This window comes from Protopterus annectens, chromosome 11.part0 (assembly GCF_019279795.1).
Source record: "Protopterus annectens isolate FY-2018-M chromosome 11.part0, PAN1.0, whole genome shotgun sequence".
Classification (NCBI taxonomy): domain Eukaryota; kingdom Metazoa; phylum Chordata; order Ceratodontiformes; family Protopteridae; genus Protopterus; species Protopterus annectens.
In genome coordinates this window covers 774,735,888-774,761,571 of record NC_056745.1, presented here as the reverse complement: position 1 = coordinate 774,761,571, position 25,684 = coordinate 774,735,888, and the positions used below count along the sequence as shown (strand labels likewise).

Genomic DNA, 25,684 nt, shown 5'->3' with positions numbered 1-25,684 from the left:
ACCAAGGCACCTAAGCTACTCCAACACTGCTAGCTAACCCTAAACACTACCACCATCATGCATACCGTATGACACACATAAAAATCAGAGACATTTTAGCATGCAAACAGGTCCCATGTACCTGTACAGTGACATTTCCCACAGTGGTGGCTCTTTTCAATCTTCTCCTTTTTTGAACAATAGCCTCACTGAACAGCTGTGCGAATTTGCGCTCCATCTCTGCATGAAACACCTTCTCACGAACCCGGGAGTCAAGAACACCAAGAAGAACTGCAAAAATCCAATCAAAAAGGCAACCATTTTTAAACATGCTGTTCTGTATGCCAAACTATAACCTAAACAACTGCTTGTTACATAAGAATTGCTAACAATATTTGTAAAAGTAGGTATTAGTGAAACACAAAGGTATATGAAAGGGCTGAGTTACGTTCTGGGATCCGACTATAACTTCTCTAAAACATATTTACTACATTGGCATTACTCTTCACCTTTTATCTCTATGAATTTATTAAACCAGTACCTCCTCCTGTTGTTGCCCTTGTGCTCCAGGCTTTTCTCAGTTTTTGCACTTTTGTCTCCTCAGTTCTAAGAAGCATCCTGCTTCTCCTACGTTCCCTAAAACAGCCGTCTGTTTAGGTGGCACTCTTACAGCCACTAGCTTTCTATCTCATTTTGCTGCATGAAGAAATACATATAATACCTCCAGGAAAGGTGAATTGTTTGGAGCTGTGATATGTTTACAAGTACTTATATGACATACCCTTGCCCAAGGGAAGAAGGTACTATCAAGTGCTAGACTATAGATGACTTTTGGAAGAAGGCAGGAACACAGCTCCTCTGAAGTTAGGAAAAGATATGAAAGATGTCATAAAACACAACATAATAGCGTGCAGAATTTTTGGTGGACAGTACTGCATATCCATACCTATAGCAAAGGAATGCAGGAGTACATATGCAGTACTCTGTATCACACTAGAAATGATGGGCCTACTAATTCATCTCTGACCAATCGACTTCTCAGAGGAAGATGATCCCAACTGCTCGGCTAAAATCATAAAGCTAGAGCTCCAAAAGGTAACCACTGCTCCCAAACAAACACACACAAACACACACCCACACACACATAAAAGATCGAGGACTCACCTACACAGGTTAAGTCAGACAACAGCCTGTGACAGTAAACAGAGGGTTGTAAACCTTGGAAGTCTAGTAGCTGTATATGCCTATGTGTAAATATGAGGTAGTACCAAAAGGAAATGGTCTGCCTGGAATATAAGAGTCAAAAGAAATCAGTGCAGCAGGAGGAAAACAGAGTACATGAACTGGGCATGTAGTAAAGTGACATTACAGTGCATTTGGATATACCTAAATGATGTTATTTTCTACATTTGACTTTCATACTCTTTTAATATTAAAGAGCATTGTTCACATAAAAAATAATACATTTTAGTTTTCTTTTATACAAATAATGTTTCTGCTACCATAATTTACAACATTACCATATCCACGTTTAACCACAACTATGACTGTTAAATGGTGCTTTTCTAACCAAAATAAATAGGAAGCTTGTATACAGAAAATTTTCATAAAATAGTGAAGTCTGGACAGCTGTACACTAAAGTCACTTTGATAAGATACACCAGAGCCGTAGGAAAGGTGGGGAGAATAGGGATGCTGCCCTTGGCACACGGTTCAGAGGTTACCAGTATCAAAAATTATTTTTATTTGAACTTTTTTTTATCTTCCATTTTGCCCTAGCTGGCAACTTTCTCTCTAATTCTCCGATACAGAGCAAGGCAGAGAACTGGTCCATGTTTACAGCATGAGGGTGCAGAGCTCCACTGTATGCTGTAACTCCTCCATTTTTATAAAGTACAAATGTAAAATTAACAAGAATCTCAGAAACAGGGCTCAGTCAGGACACAACAGTACTATGTTGCTAACAGTGTGTATCTTCAACTTTTTTTTTTAATTCAACGCTATACTGTTAATGCTAGACAGCAATGAAACATTATCACCTGTGCAAATATAAAGGGAACGGTGTATAAATGCAGTACATGATGCATGACATCAACCCTTTTACCCAAAGTGCATTAACTGCTATTGGTGTAGGTCCTGATATCTGTGTCTAGCATGATAGCAAAACTAAATCTTCATTAGCATGCACACCACTCATGCTGGCCTCCACAGGCATTCTTGTTTTAAGACAGAAATCCACTCCAGAACAGTACTTGGTCAAAAATGTGTGTTCCGTTTTTTTCCCTTTTTTTTAATAGCATGTTATAGCTCCATTGCTATAAAACAGCAAGGCTACATGTTATAGTTTTAGCCAACAACCCTCCCCAGTCAGGCATTTCAGAATAAGGACTGTCAGTGCACAACATCACTCTGTTGCTAACAAAGCACTAAACATCTTTTCTTTTTGTTTGATTACAATGTTAAATCATCTCCACAGGAATTTTAAAATTCTTTATATGATGTGAACATCTGCGTGTTTTTAAAGAATGTATGCTAATTTTCCAATGGTAGTAAAAAGAATGCAAAGTGTCACCACTCTCTCCTTAAAGAAATGTATGAGTCAAATGGATACAGGAAAGGGGTCCAGTGGGCTTATCCTGCACACTACAAAAAAAGAAAAACGAACATGGACAACTACCGATGCAACCCCAACCATACGGTGGTCTACAAATGCCTGCAAGCTTTGCCTAAATCTGTCTGCAAAGGATAAAGCCTGGGTGAAGAGAGTTTAATTACTGGCCTGCTGTGGAGTAGCCAGACAGGGAGGGACAGTAGTGAATGTGTGTGGTCTGCTTGCCTCTCTATAAGAGGAAGGGGCACACCTGCAGAGTGCATGACGATGATATGATTTCTCTCCAATTATATGGAACACTGGACGTTGTGTAACTTTTGGTCAGGAATACCATGTGACATTATTACATAAGACACTGTATTACACTGTGTTGCAGATAGAGATAAACTGTCTCAAAAAAGGAAGTGATTTCATTACTGTTATTCTGTTACTTACTTATGTTTGCAAAAGAAGACTCATGTCCCTCTTAGTCCCACCAAAAGCTAACTTTTTTATATTAAAATGGACAATGATGGGGTTAAGGGAGGCATCAACCACATTTACAAATGGAATTAATGAAAACACTCACCAGATTCTGTCAGAATGTGAGGGTAGTTAACGTAGTTTGACAGGTACTGCCACTAGAACATTCTGGGAGCTACACAAATGCACAGGCAAGTCCCAATGTTCTACAGTAATACAGACTTCTCTAGTGAAGACTAGTGAAACTGCCTCATGGGTTTCAATGTTGGTGGGTGTGGCTTCTAGCCAGCAATATTCTTTGTAGAAGTAATGGAATACCCAGAGCTGACAACATAATGCACATCCCACTTTCCCTTGCGGAACACAGTGTGTGCAGGGATGTAGAGACAAAAAGAAAAAAATCTCAAACCATACTTTTTGATTGTAAATATGATGGCTCATCTCAGCAGACAATCACCCTCAGTTTAAAGGAACAAGTAGGTCATTGGCAGACGGTAGAAACTGATAACTGGCAGGCGGGGGAGGGGGTGGAAGTGCAACAAAGAAAGTTTGTAAGTTTTTTCCAAGAAATCACTGCAAACAATTAACAGAGGTTTGAAAAGATTGGGAAGACAGAATGGATAAGCAATTCAGAGGGAAACAATGGGAAGACATATGTATGCCTCCCAAATATGCAATAAAGTTTAGAAGACTTAAGATTTTTGCCTGGAAGTGTTTGCATAGGTGTTTTTATACCCCCAAACAGACTCCAAAGAAAATTTCCTCAGGTAGATGGCAAATGTTGGAGGTGTGACAGGGAAAAATAGGTAACTAGTAATATATGTTCTGCGGGTTTAATGAGCTGGTAGACTTTAAAAATTAATTTAGAGTACTCTGTCAGACATACTGGGTGAGCAAATGGATGTAACTAAGGAATTTATTTTTGAACTGGGATACAGAATCTAAATTGCTTACAGTAAGGCCTTATTAATTTTAATTCTGATGGTTGCCAAAAAGCTGTTACTAAAAATGGAAATTAAGTCTAAACTAAATGTATCTGGCATGCTGAATATTGCACTGAATATAAAAGAACTGGAAGCGGGATCTTCAGAAAAGGGTATGACCAAATTACATAGAAAAAATGGAAATTGAAGAACAATGTTTTTAGGTTCATAGGTTCATAGGTTCATACTAGGCTATCTGCCCAAGGGCATTTATAAGCCTAGCCCATAGTTATGTGGCTTTCGCCACCCCTTTAGTTTGAATAAAAACTATGCCTATCATTTTTCTGTGCCTCTGTCAAGCAGTGACACTGAAGTAATCCCCGGGGTATATCTGCGATCTCCCATCCATTGGTCAAGATTTCTCTTGAACAAGGCCAGCAAGGTGCTCTGCCTCACATGTACCGGGATTTTGTTCCACAGCATAGGGAGTCTCTGGGTGATGAATCTGTCCCTCCAGCACGTTCTATTTATAACCGTGTCAAGGTTTAAGTCTCCCGCCCTTGTAGTTCTGAGGGATCTAGATTTTTTGAGGTGAAGCATATTCATCAAATCTGGGTTTGACATGGCCTTATATGTCAGGCACAGGTCACCTCTGAGCAAGCGGTATGAGACTGAATAAAGCTGGAGTTCTTTCAGTCGGGCAGCATAAGACATATTTTTGAGACCCTTTATCCTTTTGGTGAGGAACTTTTGGGGCCTTTCAAGCTGCATCAGGTGTCTGGTCAGATACATTCCGAACGGGGCATTGTACTCAATCATAGGTCTAATGAGTGATGAGTACAGGGGGACGATGACCTGCCTTGATCTAGATGTGAATCCCTTCATGATCAGGTGGGTGATATAGAAGGTTTTCCTAACTACTTTAGCAACATGAGTGTCAAACGAAAGACTACTGTCAACTTGGGTCCCCAGATCCCTGATGACTTTTTCTGTGCTCAGTGGATTGTCACCTATATGGTAGCTAGGGTAACCTTGTTTTTCCCGAACGGTATGACTATGCATTTTTGGCGTTTAACTTCAGGCCATGGCTCTGGCACCAGTTATCCGCTTCTGTGAGGCCCTTCTGGAGGATATCTGTGTCAGATGTGTTTTCGACTATGGCCCAGTTTGCAGTCATCTGCAAACTTTGTCAGCCATAACCCTCCTGTGTTTGCTTGTACTTCAGAAAAGTAGATGCCAAACAAGAGTGGACCCAGGACTGAGCCTGTGGGACACCACTTGTGACAGGCTTTGAGTCTGACATGGCTCCAGCAACTCTGACCCTGTGGGTTCTGTCGCTTAGCCAGTTTGCAACCCATCTTGTGATGTATGGGTTTACATTCAAGCTGATGAGTTTTTCGATGATACCTGAGTGGGGTATTGTGTTGAAGGCCTTTGCCAGGTCGAGGTAGGCTGTATGGACTGCCTTTCCCTCATCAATGGCCTTGGTGACTGTCTCGAAAAAGTCAACCAAGTTTAAGAGGCAGGATCTGCCTTTGACAAAGCCAAACTGGGTTGGATCCAAAGTCTGCAAGTTCCCTATGTCTTTATTTATGAGTTCCATTATGATCCTCTCCATGGCTTTGCAGATAAGGCTTGTTTTGGAGGAGGAGGCGTGAGGTTTAAGGGAAGGCAGAAATTAATCAATCTATGCTGAACTGATAAATGTACAAAAGAAAATATGTGACATGTTTGCAACTTGGAATATGTTGGTATGTTTTGCTTTGTTTTATATAAATTCATGTTTTGTTTGTCTGTGTCTTAAGTGATAATTCAATTAAGGTGCAAAAAATTAAATCACTTAAAACTACTAAGGTCAATGGTCTGCTTTGAAATTAAATACCTGCTTACATCTTAAGTGACATGCAAAAATTTACATGAAAATGTTGAGGCATTGTACGGTACTGCCTCTTTCAGTACATATTTTCACAAATAGTATGAAAGTGGATTTTGAAAAGTAAATACAAAATCTTTTTGTTTCCAAAAGATTAATTCAACCTGGATCTACAAAATGACAACTATCAAAATCATGACATGCTGAAGAAAGGACAATTGTAACTTTGGGGTGAAATATTATGAGCTACAAAAAGGTGGAGTCTGTGTTCATTAGATTTGTTTTTAAAGAGCAACATTTTACTGTGGACAGCATTCCCATTTTTTATATATTGTGCAATCCCAGATTTGAATTCAGTGGTAGGAACTCAAAAGAGAATTTACATATCATTCACTAAGGTACAATAATTGGACTAGACTAGACAGAACATATATTTCACGGATCTAGGACTATTGAATGAAAGTTCAATAGTCCGAATCCACAATAACAGAACGCACTTTAACGAAAGCTCTTTCACCGAAAAAGCGCTTTTGTTAAAGTCCGTTCGAAAAAAACCCCAAAACAAACAAAATCTTCTTTTATGCAGGGGGGCAAGCCCCCATGCACCCCCCCATGTGGGGGGTTGTGCCCCACACACACACACACACACACACACACACACACACACGCACACCCTACTTTTATATTCTCACTCCAAGGTCGCACTACAGTGAGGAAAAGGGAATTCTCACTTAACAGCACCATAGTGCGACCAGCACAACCAGCATACATAACCGAAAGTGCTGCTTTGGTGAACAGCACTTTCGGTTATGAATGTTCAGTGATTTCTGCTTCGGCAGAAAGTGCCGTCGGGATCTGTATGGATCCCATATTTCACATAAACATGTGCATTTAATTGAAAGTTTTGATACCCATCCAATAACTATTTCAGATCACACGACAATAATAAGAAAATACAGTATTTAAATTGATTTTAACTGTGTGGAAGGAATATTAACTGAACTGGAAGTTATGTGTAAAACAGATACAGAAGGTAACACCACAGGAAAACTCGCCTCTTGTTGCAATAATCCACAAACGTCTTTATTTGAGAAAAAGTAAGCGCTTTCACGTAGTAAACACTACGCTTCTTCAGACATAAAATACAATGAATATAATCCAGTTTAAATACTAGTTTTGGCGCTCAAAACCATGTTAATTATTCAATTAAATTCTTAATGACTGTTTAAAAACTGTTTAAAAAGACCTGATATAATTTAATTTAGTTAAAATATATATATAAAAAATACGTTTATATAATACTAATAAACTCATCTTATAATACATTTTAATTTATAATATATATAATATATAAATCAGCATTCATAAAGAGATAAATAGATGAAATAAATAAATACATACACATTATCTCGCATTTACATATGAATAAGCTTCTGTGCAGCTTTAAATAATAATGATGAATAGTAGTTGCACGGATTAACTCATGTCTCACAGAATTTCTTAAAATACAAGGTTCAAGATAATAATAAAATAAAACCTATAACTTATAACTTATAACTTAATGCATATATAGGTATCCATAAAAATGTGTATCTGTAAAATATCTACAAAGTATTATCTTACTATACCTTGAAAGAAGCAAATTTATACATTATTCGGACAAAGATGCATGAAAATACGCTAAGAAGAAGCGCTTTGCAACAAATCCCACGGCAAAAACACTCGACAAAGCAATCTGACCCTGATTTTTTCATGTGCAGTCTCCTTAGAGCTGTATATCTGCTATATCTAAAACGCTGTGTAATTCAATATTAATAATTTATTTATAGAGACACCTTAGATATAAAATATTATCTTACTATATCTTAAATGAAAGAAAACAGATTTATACATTAATTAAGTAAGAATACAATAAAGTTAATATTACAATAAATTACGATAAAAAGAAGCATCTTGCAACAATTCCCACGGCAAAAGCATACTGCAAAAGCAATCTGACCCTGATATTTTGTTAATGTGCTGTCTCCACAAAACTATGTATGCACTATGTCTATGTATAAAATACTATATGATTCAATATTAATGACTTATTTGTAATGGCACCTTAGATGGTCAACAAGAACCTAACTGCCTTCAAATTGAAAGAATATAATCACTATTATTAACAATAACAAAAGGTGACTAAATGTTTCACAATGCAGGTTGTTTAGAGATGTTAATTTCTATAATTTTCTATTGTCAAGAACAGGTTTAATAGATACATATCGATTAAGTCCTGGATTTTCATGTGCTCTCAAGTTCAAAATCCATTTCAATTCCACATTTGCCAAATGGTTCATCCTGTCACCCCATCTGGGATTGGGAGTAACCATTTGTAAGGTCCTGAAACTAAAATTATGGCTATTATGGGCTAATATATGTTTTGCTAAGGCATTCAATTCAATGCCTTTTCTTATATCATATAAATGATTGTATATCCTGTCTCTTAATCTACGTTTAGTCATGCCCACATAAAAAACTGGGCAATCATCACAAGTTGCTAAATAAATTAAATTAGTACTATCACAATTAGAACAAAAATTGGGTTTAAAGCTATATAAACCATTAGGATGTATGAAACTCTGTGTATGAGAAATATATGGACACATATGACAATGGCCACAAGGATGAGTTCCTAACTGAGTACCTACATTATTATTGATGGTAAACTTTCTTTCAATGCATAGAATCTGCTTCAAGTTGTCACAGTTCTTAAAAGGGAACTTAGGATATTCTCCTACTAGTAAACGGGTGTCATTATCCATAGTGAGGACGTTCCAATTTTTTTGTACTATCTGTTTCATTATTTGCACATCACTAGTATATTTCAGAGTATAAGTAATCTTGTCCCTATGTGATAGTATTTTATGTGTACTTGTGGAATGAAAACTATTGACAAGTATTTGAGATATATATCTCTCTGGTTCTTTACTACCTATTATTTGTGATTTATGTCTATTAACCATATGAACATTATATCCTCTTTCAACGAAAAGGGATACCATATTATTGGCTTCAGTTAACAGAGTGTCGTATTCCTTACAAATTTTAGTTAGTCGAGTAAATTGACCTCTAACTACCCCTGAAAATGTATACCTGGGGTGCATGCTATCATATCTTAATAATGTGTTCTTCCATGTTGGCTTCCTGTAAAGGGAAGGAATAATCATACCTTGTTCTGATAATATGAGAGTTAAATCCAAAAAATGGATGCTCTCTTGGGACATTTCCATGGTGAACCTTAAAAAAGTTGTAGTGGATTCCAAATATCCAAGGAAATTGTCAAACTCTATCTTAGTGCCCTCCCATATAATAAGAACATCATCCACAAATCTCCTAAACAGTCTTACTTTCTTATAGAGGGTGACTGAATAGAAAACATTTCTCCCAGTAATAGACTACCAAATTGGCATAAGTGTTTGCGCAGGGGGTGCCCATGGCAACCCCCCATTTTTGTAAATAATAACTATCTCTAAACATAAAAACATTGTTATTTAAGACTAAACCTAATAATTGACTCACCAATATCTGCCTGTTATTACTAAAATTAGTAGATTTTACCATAATCTCTTTTATGGCTTGTTGGCCATAATCATTGGGTATGGATGTAAATAAATTTTTTACCTCCATTGTAATCAGTAAGTACTCTGACACATATCTAGATGTCTTATAAGTTGATAGGAGTCTTTGAGAATGGTAGGTATGTTATCAACAACCGGTCTAAGTAAATATTCAATGAAAGAAGAAATAATGGAGGTGGCCCATCTTTCACCTGAGACAATGGGTCTCATTGGTACTGGAATAACATTTTTATGTATTTTGGGTAAACCTTTTATTATAGGTATTATAGGAAATTCAATGAAGAAATAATCATATATTTCTTTGCTAATCTGGCCACACATTAATAGATCATATAAATCATCATGTATATTTTTGATAATTTTATCTATTGTATCTAAGGAGATACCTTGGTATGTGGTATTGTCAGCAAGAAGTGAAGACATGTTGTCATCATAATCTAAAACATTCATGACAACTACACCCCCTCCTTTATCTGCTGGTTTCACTATGATGTCTTTGCTACATTTAAATCTATTAAGTGATTCACGTTCATTCTGAGTTAAATTTAAATATTTTATCCATTTGATTTTATTAGAAAAGAGTTCATAAAAGTCTCTTTCGCATAATTTCATGAAACATTCAACATTGGGTGGAATGGGGGGTGAAAAACTGCTCTTATTCTTAAAGGGACAGATATTATTAATAGCCTATGTTTCATTTTTGTCTTTAAAAAATAACTTCAGTGAGACAATACGACAAAATAACCTTAGATCTATTAAGGTATCACTCAAAGTGCTGGCTTGAGAAGGAATGAAATTCAGGCCTCTATTTAGCAAAGAAATCTCAGTTTCATTAAGGACAACATTAGAAAAATTATGCACTAAGTCATTCAGTTTCTTGTCTTTCTCATGTTGCCGTATTTTTCTCCTGATATTTTCCTCTTGCGAGGTCCCCTGCTGTTGGACCGGCCTCTCGGTTGGAGTTGCTGTTTTACTGGAAAAGGTAAAAAACGAGCATTGTCCATGGAGGAGTCCTTCTGTCTTGCTCCTAGAATGGACTCCGATAAGACTCTCTTATCAGCTAACTGATTCGGAGGGGGAGTGTTATTTATCATAGGTCTATTGCTATTTGTAGCATCCATTAAAGATGGAAATGTCTGTTCAGAACGTGCAGTATAATTGGAAGAAGAAAAAGACACAGGCGTGGTCACCACTGGTGCAGCATCTGCAACAGTGCTGGCATTGATTAAAGAGACTAGTTCTTGATTCATAGTAGTGGCCACAGTGTTAGAATTAACATGTTGTGTCATTGGCCAAACATGTTGTGTCCTTGAGAAAGACAAGAAACTGAATGACTTAGTGCATAATTTTTCTAATGTTGTCCTTAATGAAACAGAGATTTCTTTGCTAAATAGAGGCCTGAATTTCATTCCTTCTCAAGCCAGCACTTTGAGTGATACCTTAATAGATCTAAGGTTATTTTGTCGTATTGTCTCACTGAAGTTATTTTTTAAAGACAAAAATGAAACACAGGCTATTAATAATATCTGTCCCTTTAAGAATAAGAGCAGTTTTTCACCCCCCATTCCACCCAATGTTGAATGTTTCATGAAATTATGCGAAAGAGACTTTTATGAACTCTTTTCTAATAAAATCAAACGGATAAAATATTTCAATTTAACTCAGAATGAACGTGAATCACTTAATAGATTTAAATGTAGCAAAGACATCACAGTGAAACCAGCAGATAAAGGAGGGGGTGTAGTTGTCTTGAATGTTTTAGATTATGATGACAATATGTCTTCACTTCTTGCTGACAATACCACATACCAAGGTATCTCCTTAGATACAATAGATAAAATTATCAAAAATATACATGATGATTTATATGATCTATTAATGTGTGGCCAGATTAGCAAAGAAATATATGATTATTTCTTCATTGAATTTCCTATAATACCTATAATAAAAGGTTTACCCAAAATACATAAAAATGTTATTCCAATACCAATGAGACCCATTGTCTCAGGTGAAAGATGGGCCACCTCCACTATTTCTTCTTTCATTGAATATTTACTTAGACTGGTTGTTGATAACATACCTACCATTCTCAAAGACTCCTATCAACTTATAGGACATCTAGATAGTTTAGATCTAGATAAAGATGTCTCAGAGTACTTACTGATTACAATGGATGTAAAAAATGTATTTACATCCATACCCAATGATTATGGCCAACAAGCCATAAGAGAGATTATGGTAAAATCTACTAATTTTAGTAATAACAGGCAGATATTGGTGAGTCAATTATTAGGTTTAGTCTTAAATAACAATGTTTTTATGTTTAGAGATAGTTATTATTTACAAAAATGGGGGGTTGCCATGGGCACCCCCTGCGCAAACACTTATGCCAATTTGGTAGTCTATTACTGGGAGAAATGTTTTCTATTCAGTCACCCTCTATGTAAGAAGGTAAGACTGTTTAGGAGATTTGTGGATGATGTTCTTATTACATGGGAGGGCACTAAGATAGAGTTTGACAATTTCCTTGGATATTTGGAATCCACTACAACTTTTTTAAGGTTCACCATGGAAATGTCCCAAGAGAGCATCCATTTTTTGGATTTAACTCTCAAATTATCAGAACAAGGTATGATTATTCCTTCCCTTTACAGGAAGCCAACATGGAAGAACACATTATTAAGATATGATAGCATGCACCCCAGATATACATTTTCAGGGATAGTTAGAGGTCAATTTACTCGATTAACCAAAATTTGTAAGGAATACGACACTCTGTTAACTGAAGCCAATAATATGGTATCCCTTTTCGTTGAAAGAGGATATAATGTTCATATGGTTAATAGACATAAATCACAAATAATAGGTAGTAAAGAATCAGAGAGATATATATCTCAAATACCTGTCAATAGTTTTCATTCCACAAGTACACATAAAATACTATCACATAGGGACAAGATTACTTATACTCTGAAATATACTAGTGATGTGCAAATAATGAAACAGATAGTACAAAAAAATTGGAACGTCCTCACTATGGATAATGACACCCGTTTACTAGTAGGAGAATATCCTAAGTTCACTTTTAAGAACTGTGACAACTTGAAGCAGATTCTATGCATTGAAAGAAATTTTACCATCAATAATAATGTAGGTACTCAGTTAGGAACTCATCCTTGTGGCCATTGTCATATGTGCCCATATATTTCTCATACACAGAGTTTCATACATCCTAATGGTTTATATAGCTTTAAACCCAATTTTTGTTCTAATTGTGATAGTACTAATTTAATTTATTAGCAACTTGTGATGATTGCCCAGTTTTTTATGTGGGCATGACTAAACGTAGATTAAGAGACAGGATATACAATCATTTATATGATATAAGAAAAGGCATTGAATTGAATGCCTTAGCAAAACATATATTAGCCCATTATAGCCATAATTTTAGTTTCAGGACCTTACAAATGGTTACTCCCAATCACAGATGGGGTGACAGGATGAATCATTTGGCAAATGTGGAATTGAAATGGATTTTGAACTTGAGAGCACATGAAAATCCAGGACTTAATCGATATGTATCTATTAAACCTGTTCTTGACAATAGAAAATTATAGAAATTAACATCTCTAAACAACCTGCATTGTGAAACATTTAGTCACCTTTTGTTATTGTTAATAATAGTGATTATATTCTTTCAATTTGAAGGCAGTTAGGTTCTTGTTGACCATCTAAGGTGCCATTACAAATAAGTCATTAATATTGAATCATATAGTATTTTATACATAGACATAGTGCATACATAGTTTTGTGGAGACAGCACATTAACAAAATATCAGGGTCAGATTGCTTTTGCAGTATGCTTTTGTGGGAATTGTTGCAAGATGCTTCTTTTATCGTAATTTATTGTAATATTAACTTTATTGTATTCTTACTTAATTAATGTATAAATCTGTTTTCTTTCATTTAAGATATAGTAAGATAATATTTTATATCTAAGGTGTCTCTATAAATAAATTATTAATATTGAATTACACAGCGTTTTAGATATAGCAGATATACAGCTCTAAGGAGACTGCACATGAAAAAATCAGGGTCAGATTGCTTTGTCGAGTGTTTTGTGGGATTTGTTGCAAAGCGCTTCTTCTTAGCGTATTTTCATGCATCTTTGTCCGAATAATGTATAAATTTGCTTCTTTCAAGGTATAGTAAGATAATACTTTGTAGATATTTTACAGATACACATTTTTATGGATACCTATATATGCATTAAGTTATAAGTTATAAGTTATAGGTTTTATTTTATTATTATCTTGAACCTTGTATTTTAAGAAATTCTGTGAGACATGAGTTAATCCGTGCAACTAATATGCATCATTATTATTTAAAGCTGCACAGAAGCTTATTCATATGTAAATGCGAGATAATGTGTATGTATTTATTTATTTCATCTATTTATCTCTGTATGAATGCTGATTTATATATTATATATATTATAAATTAAAATGTATTATAAAATGAGTTTATTAGTATTATATAAACGTATTTTTTATATATATATTTTAACTACATTAAATTATATCAGGTCTTTTTAAACAGTTTTTAAACAGTCATTAAGAATTTAATTGAATAATTAACATGGTTTTGAGCGCCAAAACTAGTATTTAAACTGGATTATATTCATTGTATTTTATGTCTGAAGAGGCGTAGTGTTTACTACGTGAAAGCGCTTACTTTTTCTCAAATAAAGACGTTTGTGGATTATTGCAACAAGAGGCGAGTTTTCCTGTGGTGTTACCTTCTGTATCTGTTTTACACATTTTTCGTTTTTTGCTGTACGGAAGGTTCTTTGCTTCATCAGCCGCAGTGTTGTTTTTCACTGAACTGGAAGTTAGTCAGTGTTTGCTGAATTTTGTTATTTGCTAGTAATTACAGGTGTGGGGTAGTCACATTCTTTGATTTCCTGTCCTTGCTTATTTAAGTGGTATAGTGTGAAATATTTTCTGCTTAAAAACCTCAGCTTTGGCCGGCTAAGAACTTGCTATATTCAACTGGACGTATAAGAGAATTTAAGTACCTTTATCTGCTCTTTTTTTCAAAAAAATACAGTATTTAAATTGAATTTAACTGTGTGGAAGGAATATTAGCTGAACTGGAAGTTAGTCAGTGTTTGCTGAATTTTGTTATTTGCTAGTAATTACAGGTGTGGGGGTTGTCACATTCTTTGATTTCCTGTCCTTGCCTATTTAAGTGGTACAGTGTGAAATATTTTCTGCTTAAAAACCTCAGCTTTGGCCGGCTAAGAACTTGATATATTCAACTGGACGTATAAAAGAATTTAAGTACCTTTATCTGCTCTTTTTTTTTTTCAAAAAATACAGTATTTAAATTGATTTTAACTGTGTGGAAGGAATATTAACTGAACTGGAAGTTTTCACTCTGCTCTTCAGTTAGTCCCACCCACCCTCCGTGTTTTTGTTTTGGTGTTAATCTTAGTGGCCTTGCAACTGCCCGCCCCTCTTGTAAATTTGTGTTTGGATACTCCTTCTGGGCCCATCTCATTTGCTCACTCAACTGAGTGCAGTGAGATCATATTCTGATTTCAGGCACTCCTACTGTGTACAAAGAGAGCATCTGGGAAACAGAAAAAAAAAAAAAAAATTAAGCTTGTTTCCTGCCTTTCCTGTTAAGTGGTATAGACTATTTGTAGGCTTCTGAGCCCCCAAGCCCTTCTGTGTTGGAGGGAAGCCTTCTAGCTTAGTTTTTTTTTCTTATAACTAGTCAGTTTTCTAGTTTCAGCACTCAAATCTGTTTCTTTGATCTCAGCACTTGTTCAGAAAAAAAAATTTCATCTGCTTTTACTGTACTTGTGTTTCTACCTACTTTTTTTACTTTTGCATCATCTTAAAAGTACTCAATTGTATTTATTACTGCTTGGTGTAACTCATTCTAAGCCTTTTGGTTTAAACACTTGGGCTTCGGACCAGTTGTTTTGCACTGAGAGGGTTTGTGGTCTGCACTGTAGTGGCAGAACAGGTAACTTACATCCTTCTAGGTTGGGAACTGCTGATTGAGGGCTCAGTGTCTGTTATTCTAAAAGTGTATTAATTCTGGTTTAAGCACTTGGGCTTTCGGGCCAGTTATTTTACATTAAGAGGGTTCGTGGTCTGCACTCTTGTGGGAGGAGAGGCTGGACTCTGCCCTTCTGAGCTGGGAATTTCTGGTTGAAGGCTTATAGTGCATGCATATCTGAACTGCTTCTTACTGAAGTTGGTGTGCCTTGTTTGCTGTGGCATAGACTGAACTCCGGCCTGCTGGATCTAGCTTTGTTTGTGTAACTTGAGCACTAATCCAGGCATTCTCTAAAGTATTCAATTGTATTTATTACTGCTTGGTAGTAACTTGATTAAAGTGTAGCTATCATTCTAAGTCTTTTGGATTAAGCACTTGGGCTTCAGACCAGTTGTTTTACATTAGGAAGGTTTGTGGCATGCCCTGTGGGGGCAGGACAAGTAGCTTTCATCCTTCTAAGTTGGGAACTGATGATTGAGAGCCCAGTGTCTGTTATTCTTAAAGTGTATTAGTTCTGGTTTAAGCACTTGGGCTTCAGGTCAGCTATTTTACATTAAGAAGGTTTGTGGTCTGCACTCTTGTGGGAGAAGAGGCTGGACTCTGCCCTTCTGAGCTGGGAATTTCTGGTTAAAGGTTTATAGTGCCTGAATATTTGAACTGTATCTTACTGAAATTGGTACACCTTGTTTGCTGTAGCATAGACTAGATCCAGGCCTGCTGAATCTAGCTTTGTTTATATGCTTGTTGTTTGTTTGTTTATTTCCCTGGAATGCTAATTCCACCTAATACGCGGTTTCTCAGTGCTTCTGTGGATCACTAGTGATATCTGCATTGCTTACTGTACTTATTTCCTTGTTTCACTTGAAAGAAAGTTACTGTTTGTCGTTTTTGTATTTAAGTTACCTGTAACACATTGCACTTAAGTTACCTGGCACTTGCTCACTAAAGCAATTATATAAGTCAGCACTAAAAATTAAAAGCACTACACCCTCACTCCCCACTGGCCCTGATTTTCAATTATTAAGGAATTCCCAATATTATTCTAGCATGTCCAAAGGTCAGTTGTCAATCTCCTCTCCGGTCCAGCTGGTGAATCTGGGAATCTTGAGGCAATGTCACAACTGCCTCATGTACACAGACAACCCTCTCCTCCTCCCAACAAATTCCAACACATGTGAGAGATGCAACCATATAGCCAAACTGGAGGCTAAGCTCTCTCAACTCAGTACTGGCATAACCAGTCAGGATGAGAAGGAAACCACACTCACTACAATTTCAGTCTCACATAGACCTACCACGACAGCAAACCAAACACATAATCACACAAAAACATACTCGGAGGCTCTAAATAAAGATCTGCCGAAGCAGCAGAGACCTCCAAAGCAGACACTCAAGCAGCCGCTACCCCAAAACAAAACACGTGCAACACATATCTCACAAAGCCAGTGTGCCAAACAGTCACAGCCCTTAAGACTAAACAACACACCTGATACACTTGTAATAGGTGACTCTATCGTCAGGCACACTGAAGTCCCGCTCACCAGGCTGAACAAGGAGAGGGTCACGGTGAGCAGCCTGTCAGGCGCTAGATCCGCCACATAACACAAGCACTCAGGTCACTCCAAGGCAAGTACAAATATGACTCAGTCATTGTCCATGCTGGTGTGAATGATCTGAGACGTACTTCCCTGGACTACATGAAAAGAGACATAAAGGAGCTCTCTGAACATGTAGCCCAGGCCGGTATGACCCTGACCTTGAGTAGCATCTTACCCTCACCAAGAATGATGCCACAATATGAAGACAAGATGATCAATTTCAACAATTGGCTTAAGTACTGGTGTCATTCAAAGGGGATCCAATGCCTGTCAGCTTGGGATGATATGCTCGACAAGCCACGATGCTTCGCTAGGGACGGCTTGCACCTGTCACCCCTGGGCTTTCGGATATTGGCAAAGGCTCTTGCTACCCCCATAGTGCCTTTTTTAGGCAAGGCTCAAAAGACAAACCCACCTCCATAGGTATCACAAGGGATAAGAAACTAAGAGTAATGCTACTCAACGCCAGAAGTCTAAACCTCAAGATGCATGCACTCGAAACTCTCCTTAGCATGGAGAGCATCGATATCTGTGCAGTAACAGAAACCTGGTTCAGGGCTCCCGAGAGCACCCCAGCACTACCAGGTTATACCTCATACCATGCTTTTCGCCCCAAAACTTGGACTGAACCACAAAAGGAGGGGGAGTATCGATATTCATCAAAGATACCCACACCTCCAGGTTGGTGGCAAAGCACGAAGCATCAGAGACTATCCACGTGCAACTAACAGTGGGTAAAACTGCCTTCCAGTTTATAGCCTGCTACAGACCACCCTCCCAAACCCAGGAACCCCACTCGGCCTTCCTGAGAACACTGGAAAATATGAAGGTCTCTCCAAACACCATTATATTGGGCGACTTCAACTACCCAAACATAGACTGGGAGCATTACTCTAGCTCCAACACCCTAGCCCAAAGGTTCCTAGAATTTATAAACTCAAATGCTATGGAACAACTTGTTACCACTCCCACAAGAGGGGAAAACATACTGGACCTGATCATCACCAACATGGGGACTCTATGCTCCAGACCAGAAGTGTATCCCTCACTGGTAAGATCAGACCATAAACTAACCTCACTGGATATTCACATCCCGACCCCACCCCTGCCCAGAAAACCACAGTGAAAAACTTCTCTAAAGCAAATTTCACACGCCTCAAAACTGAGGTGGAATCCTTCAAAGCCCCGGCCTGTGGAAAATACGGCCCAGACCGCAGAATCCTTTATAAACGCATTCTATGAACACCTTCAGGAATGCATGGATCATGCGATCCCAAATAAAACCAAGACCCAATCCTCCAAAGGCAGACGTCCTGTCTGGTGGACCCCAGCCATAAACCAACTATACAATAGTAGGAGGAAGCTACTAAATGATAGAGCAAAATCCCAAAAAGGGAAGGCATCACTGATCAGTATTAGCAAAAAACTACGGGCACACATAAAATTGTCTAAGGCCAGCTTCGAGAGAAAAATTGCACAGGACACTAAGGATAATCACAAGGCTTTCTTTAGTTATGTTAGGAACCTGGGTGGTAATTCCCAGATATGCTCAGAATTAGTCCAAAATGACAAAAAATACACCGAACCCACAGACATTGCCAACATCCTAGCTGACAGGTTTGGCGCAAACTCCCCCCCCCCCCACCAAATGGGCAAATATCTATCCCAGGAGAGTGCTGCCCCCCTGACATCTCAGATGCTCAGGTAAGAGCCACCCTCTCCAAAGCAAAAAACACAGCATCAATGGGACCAGATGGTGTCCCGGCTGCCCTACATGAACTCCAAGAAGAGCTAAACCCAAACATAAAACTACTGTTCAATCTCAGCCTTACTACAGGATATGTGCCCAAAGAGTGGCGTTCAGCAACAGTGGTCCCTCTCCATAAAGGTGGTGCCTCAACGGATCCTGGAAACTATCGCCCCATAAGCCTGACTAGCTTGGTCTGCAAAGCTATGGAAAGGATCATCATGGACCTCATAAATAAAGATATTGGGGACCTACAAACACTGGATCCTACCCAGTTCGGCTTTGTTAAGGGCAGATCCTGCCTCTTAAACCTGGTTGATTTCTTTGAAACAGTCACCAAGGCCATTGTGAGGGAAGGTGGTCCACACAGCCTACCTGGACCTCGCAAAGCCTTCGATACAATACCCCACTCGGGCATTATAGATAAGCTCACCAGCTTAAATATAAACCCCTATGTCACTAGATGGATTGCAAACTGGCTCAAGGACAGAACCCACATGGTTAGAATTGCTGGAGCCATGTCAGTCTCCAAACCAGTTACAAGTGGTGTCCCACAAGGCTCAGTCCTGGGACCTCTCTTGTTCGGTATATATTTCTCGGAGGTACAGGCCAACACGGAAGGACTGAGGCTGACCAAGTTCGCAGATGACTGCAAACTGGGCACCATAATTGACTCTCCAGTCGACACAAGCATCCTCCAAAAGGGCCTCATAGAAACAGACAACTGGTGCCAGAGCAATGGCCTCAAGCTAAATGCCAAAAAGTGTATAGTCATCCCCTTTGGCAAAAACAAAGTGCCCACAAATTACCACATAGGTGGTAATCCATTAAAGCACAGAAGAAGTAATTAGGGACCTGGGGACCCAAGTTGATAGCAATCTCTCATTTGACAACCACGTGGCCAAAGTGGTTAGAAAAACATTTTATATAGCCCACCTAATCATGAAGGGATTCACATCTAGATCAGGGGACGTCATTGTGCCTCTTTACTCATCCCTCATCAGGCCCATAATTGAGTACAATGCCCCTTTTGGGATGTACCTTACCAGACACCTGCAGCAACTGGAAAGACCCCAAAACTACCTCACCAAGAGGATCAAAGGGCTCAAACAGATGCCATATGCTGCCCAGTTAAAGAAACTCCAGCTCTACTCAGTGGCATACCGCCTGTTCAGAGGCGATCTGTGCCTGACGTATAAAGCCATGTCCAACCCGGAATCAATGGACATGCTGCACCTCAGAAAATACAAATCCCATCGAGCTACGCGCTCAAGAGACTTGAACCTCAGCACTGAAATAAATAGGACATGCTGGAGGGACAGATTCATAACCCAGAGGCTCCCTTCACTCTGGAATAAAATCCCAGTCCAGGTTAGGCAGAGTCCCTCATTGACTCTCTTCAAGAGGAATCTTGATGAGTGGATGGGAGATCGTAGGTTTACCCCGGGTATCACTTCTGTGTCACTGTTAGACAGAGGCACAGTATACTAACCTCGAAAAAGGGCATAGCAAAATAAATTTAAAATGGGTGGTGAAAGCCAAACACATTCTGGCTAGGCTTATAAATGCCCTAGGGCAGATAGCCTAGTATGAACCTATGAACCTATGAAAAATGCAGGGTAATGAAATATAAATGGGACATTGGTGCTTTCCCACCTACCTGTTGAAAAGAGAGGAATTTAAGGAATGGGTAGTGGAAATTATTCAGGAGTTATTAGAAAAGATAGAAATTTCTTCTGAGAATATAGTTAGGGAGTGGAATAAAATTAAAGTGAAGTTTAAAAATAGGGTGGAAATAAAAAAAGATAGATATGGTTAAGAAGTAATAAGAATTATTTAGAGGTACTGACAAAGCTTAAAGTATTGCAGAATAGGGGGAATCTGACAAAACAAGAAGAGGAGGAGAGGTGCAACTGCAGAATGCTAAACAGAAAATAAGGGATTACCTCGATAATACACGAGTTAAAAAGACTCCTGTTAAGCAACTGTGTTTTGATAATAAATTCAGAGTACAAAAACTTTTAGCACAATGATTCAGGCAACATAAAGCAGAATGGGCTGTCACCAAGCTTAGAAGACTAACAAGGAAGATAACAAGAGATCCTGTAGAGAAATATTTCAAAGAATGTTATGAAAGTCTGTATAAAGCAGAAATATGGAAACTGAGCAAAGGTAGAAATGGAAATGTTTATGGAAGAATTAAATTTGCCAAGGTTACAGGTAGATCAGTCTCAGTTTACTAACAGATGGATAGGATAAGATGAGATAAAAATGGTGATCTATAACCAATCCACAGGAAAGTCCCCTGGATTAGATGGTATCCCTGTGGGAGTCTGAAAGCGTGGAGGGAAAAAAACTGATAAACATCTAGAAGGTTTTGTTTAACAGCATTTTAAGAGGAGGAGAAACACCAACATCCCGGAAGACAGCAGTGGTGGCTGTAATACCCAAAGAGGGCAAAGAGCCATCAGATCCAGCTTCATACAGGCCCATTTCAATCTTAAATCAAGATTATAAAGTGTTTATCTCTATAACGGCTATAAGAATGGCAAAGCTGATGCCAAAATTGACAGATATGGATCAATGTGCTTTTGTGGAGGGGAGGCAAACATTTGGCAATGTTAACAGAATACTGATGATCCAGAGGGAAGCAGAATGTAAGAAAATATCACTGTTGCTGGTAGGCCTTAATACAGAAAAAGCATTAGACAGAGTAAGCTGTGAGTTTATGAGAAAAGCAATGGAAGCATTTGCATTTCCTGCGAAAATTACAAGGTTGATCAGGAGGATATATGAAGGATTGGAGGCGAAAATTAATGTGGGTGGGTTCCTCCCTGATAATTTCTGTTTGAGCAGAGGAACCAGGCAGGGATGTCCTTATTCCCCTTTGTTATTTGCATTACATTTAAAACCACTGGCAAAGAAAATAAGGGTCAAATAAATTCAAGAATATGACTGGCATGGTAGTCAAGAAAAGCTGATTCTATTTGCAGATTACATTATTTATACCTCATAAAAACAGAAAAGGACATTTCAACGTTGTGGAACATTTTAAAACAGTTTCAAATTCTTTCAGGATACAAAATTAATTAAGCTAAAACAAAGGCAATAGCTGTAAATTATGTACCCATGCATGAAATGGTTTTGCAATATCCACATTTATGCGAAAATGATAAAATGAAGTACTTAGGAGTATAGATTAAAAAGGATTCTGGTGTGGCAGCTAAGGATATGTGGGATGAGACTAAGCAAAAGATAATACAAAAACTGAAAAACTGAAAGCTCTGTTTTATGGATATGGATAGCAAGATACAAACAGTTAAATGCTTTTAGTCCCTTTAGTTTTATACACAGGTCAGGCATATTTTTATCAACTAGAGGAGAAGTTGTGGGCAGCAATTAATAAAAAGCTGAAGGATTTTATCTGGAAGGGAAGACAGCAAGAGTCAAATGGAATAAGCGGATTCTTCCACTAGAACAAGGCGGGCTGGGATTACCTGATTTGAAGAGGTATTTCAGAGCTACACAATTAAGGCTCCTATACATAGTACAAGCAGAAAATAAAAGTTATGTACTTACCATAACTATACATCTGTGTTGTCCATTTTCATTCTTCCTCAATTAATGGGTTTGGATCCGATCCTTGGATCCGACTCTCAAGCTCCTCCCTTACCCATAATGTCCCTGACCACTGTGCTACCTCAGATCAAATTTGCTGCTATTATAAATATCACAAACAAAGTATTTTAACATGTATAGAGAGAAGGTGGGAGGGAAGTTGAGGAAAAAAGAAAATGGTTAATACAGATAGTTATGGTGTGTACATAACTTTTATATCTGATGTTGTCATTTTCATTCATTCCTCAACAAATGGGACAGAATCTCCAGCTATGATAACTTTGGGTGGTCCTCATGGAAGGATGTTCTGGAGAACTGCAGAACCCAATGCAGCTCTTTTTCTGGAGATGATGTCCAATTTGTAATGAGCAATAAAGGTATTAGCATTAGACCATGTGGCAGCTGCACAAATGTCATCAATGGAGAATTTAGTCCAAAAAGCAGCTGATGTTGCTATTGACCAGGCTGAATGTACTTTTGGTTGCCTTTGTAAGGTTAGGCCTCTCAAAGAATGAAAGCAGGAAAAACAATCTGTTATCCATTTGGTTATTGTAGTTTTGGAGACTGGTTTTCCCATCTTACCACTTAAAAAGAAGACAAACAATTGATCACTTTTTCTAAATTCCTTAGTCCTGTGAAGGTAAAAACGAAGTTGCCTATGTACATCTAAAAGATGATGGGTGTATTCTCCTTATTGTCAAATTTGGGAAAGAAAACTGGTAAACTGATTGCTTGATTGATATTTGTTTCAGAGGCAACTTTAGGTAGAAAGGATATGTGCATGAAGTAACTCTTATCTTTGTGAAAAATCAAATACTGTGGTTTCGACAGAGTGTTTGGAGTTTAGAAACTTGTCTAGCTGAAGTTATGGCCACCAGAAAGATTGTTTTCCAAGACAGAAATTTAAGGTCTACTTTAGCTGAAGGTTCAAAAGGTGAATGCACCAAAGTCTATAATACCAGTCAGGTCCCAAGGTGGAGTGGGGTTCCTAATTGGGGGTCTAAGTAAAAAGGTACCTTTAAGATATGCCTTACATCTTAACAACCAGATATCTGAAGAAGAACTGTTTTTTGCACACAGAAACATCCACGGATCCCAACGATATTTGGGATCCCAAAAAAACACAAGAACATCTCCCACCCACCATTAAGGCCCATAGTGGATGTGAAAGGTTCCAAAACTATTAGTATTGACAAATTTTTGGACCAGAAGTTAAAAAACTGTCTCTGAGTTCATTTTCCCATATTATAAAAGATTCTTGGGACTGTCTCAAAAAAATCAGACAAGAATTTTTTGACAGTAACATTATCTTTTTAACTAGTGACATCAAAGATTTATTCAATGTCATCCCACATTCGGAAGGCATTGAATTGTTCTATGAATTTTTATGCCAACAGACCACATTCTCCCATACCAGGATTCTTACACTTAGGACTTTAATGGAATTAGTCCTGGAAAACAGTTTCCTGATTTTTGAGGGACATCTTTTTAAGAAAAAAATCAGGTATTGCTATGGGGGCGGCCTGTGCACCAGTTTTTGCTAATATTGTCCTGACAAAATGGGAATTGTCCCAAGTTTTCACATCTGAATGGATGACATACTGTTCATTCTATGGGTGGTACCTAGATGACATCCTTATTTTCTGGAGGAGGGGCAGTTGTCTGAATTCCTACTGTTTCTCAACTCCAGTACTACCTTTCTGGAGTTTACCATGGTAACTCATATGGAATCCATTAGTTACCTGGATATACAGATTTCCAAGGATCTGGAGAACAACCAGTTTTATTCTAACATCTTCAGGAGACCCACATACTCGAACACCCTTCTTCATTTTGATAGCGGGCATCCCCTTCATCAAAAAAGATCCTTAATAAAAGGACAACGGGTGAGACTGGCTCGCATGATCAGCAGAACTGATGACTTTTACAAGGAAAGGGATGTTTTATTGGGTATGTTAGTCAACAGGGGGTATCCTGAAGAATTTGTGATACCTTGAGGAAGTATCCAAAAAGAGATTGGAAGGTTAATTTTACCCACTGTTGGGTTTGGACATTTCTAGACTCTGTGCACCTTCGGAAAGTAGGGTTTCGACAACTGCCCCATTTCAACATGGGCTTATTCTCACATACAACTTACAATTCCCTTTGATACGGGACATATTGGTGAGAAACTGGTTCAGTCTTATGAGCGATGAGACCATAGGAGGGAAGGTGCGTGACTCCCCTGTTATAATATACAAAAAGGATTCCAGTATTAAGAACCTTTTGGAGTCCAGTGGTAAGATCAAAAAACCTGGTATTGGGAAAATGACTAAATGTGGGCACTGCACTCAATGCAAATATATGTTAGAGTGCGACAGAATCTTTATTAAAGGTTATGGATGGGTAAAAGTCAACCAGAATTGTAACTGTGCAAGTAAACAAGTAGTGTATGCTGCTATATGCCAGGTGTGTCCTGGGTTTTATACTGGCAAGACCAAAAATGCCTTCAGGACACGCATTTATCAGCATACATATGATATAACTAAAGGCAACACCAAAAATGCCCTGGCAAAGCACATTAATACATTTCCAAACCATAATTTCAAGTTTAGCATTCTGGAAAGGGTAGTAATGGATGAGAGAGGGGGACCCAGTGACTGGTTCCTTGAATTTAGAGAACTTATGTGGCAACTCAGAGTTAATGCCTCTACTACTAGCCCAGGTTTGAATGATATGGTGCCCCTCACCAGTTATTTAAAATTTAAAGGAGACTTTTTATTTTAATGAGGTGTACACTATGACCTTGTTTTTCATTTCTATGTAAGTTTTTACAACACTGATATTAATTATTGTTTGTTCCAAGATATTTGGGGTTTTACTGGACAAATTTTATTGTATATATTGCTTGTTGCACAGATTTATACATATGATGTTCATATTTTCTCTAAAAACAGTTGATAGTTTTGTATTATACCTACAAGCTGGCATTTTTTTGGAATTTAGTGTTAGGGGACACATTTACCACATATATGCATTTCTTATAGTGGTACTAAGTAATGGTTTATATTTTAATTTACTGGTAAAGAAACAATTCAGAAAACAAGGGAGTCTATGTCTTTAAACATTTGTATGCTTAATTATTCAATTGTATTTAATCAGTGGCTTAATTGTTGTATGTATAAAAGGATGGTCTTGCTGA

The 25,684-nt window shown here is 37.8% G+C and overlaps 1 protein-coding gene across 5 annotated transcripts in view; it reads right to left on the bottom strand.

The window, feature by feature from the left end:
- Window positions 1–25,684, bottom strand: part of KIAA1549 (KIAA1549 ortholog) — a 2,575,340-nt gene that overhangs the window by 1,189,328 nt on the left and 1,360,328 nt on the right. For all 5 annotated transcript variants that reach the window (XM_044088205.1, XM_044088206.1, XM_044088207.1 and 2 more), the window contains exon 8: window positions 122–270. In XM_044088205.1, the coding sequence (XP_043944140.1) occupies window positions 122–270 (149 nt within the window). The remainder of the gene's footprint in view (window positions 1–121; window positions 271–25,684) is intronic.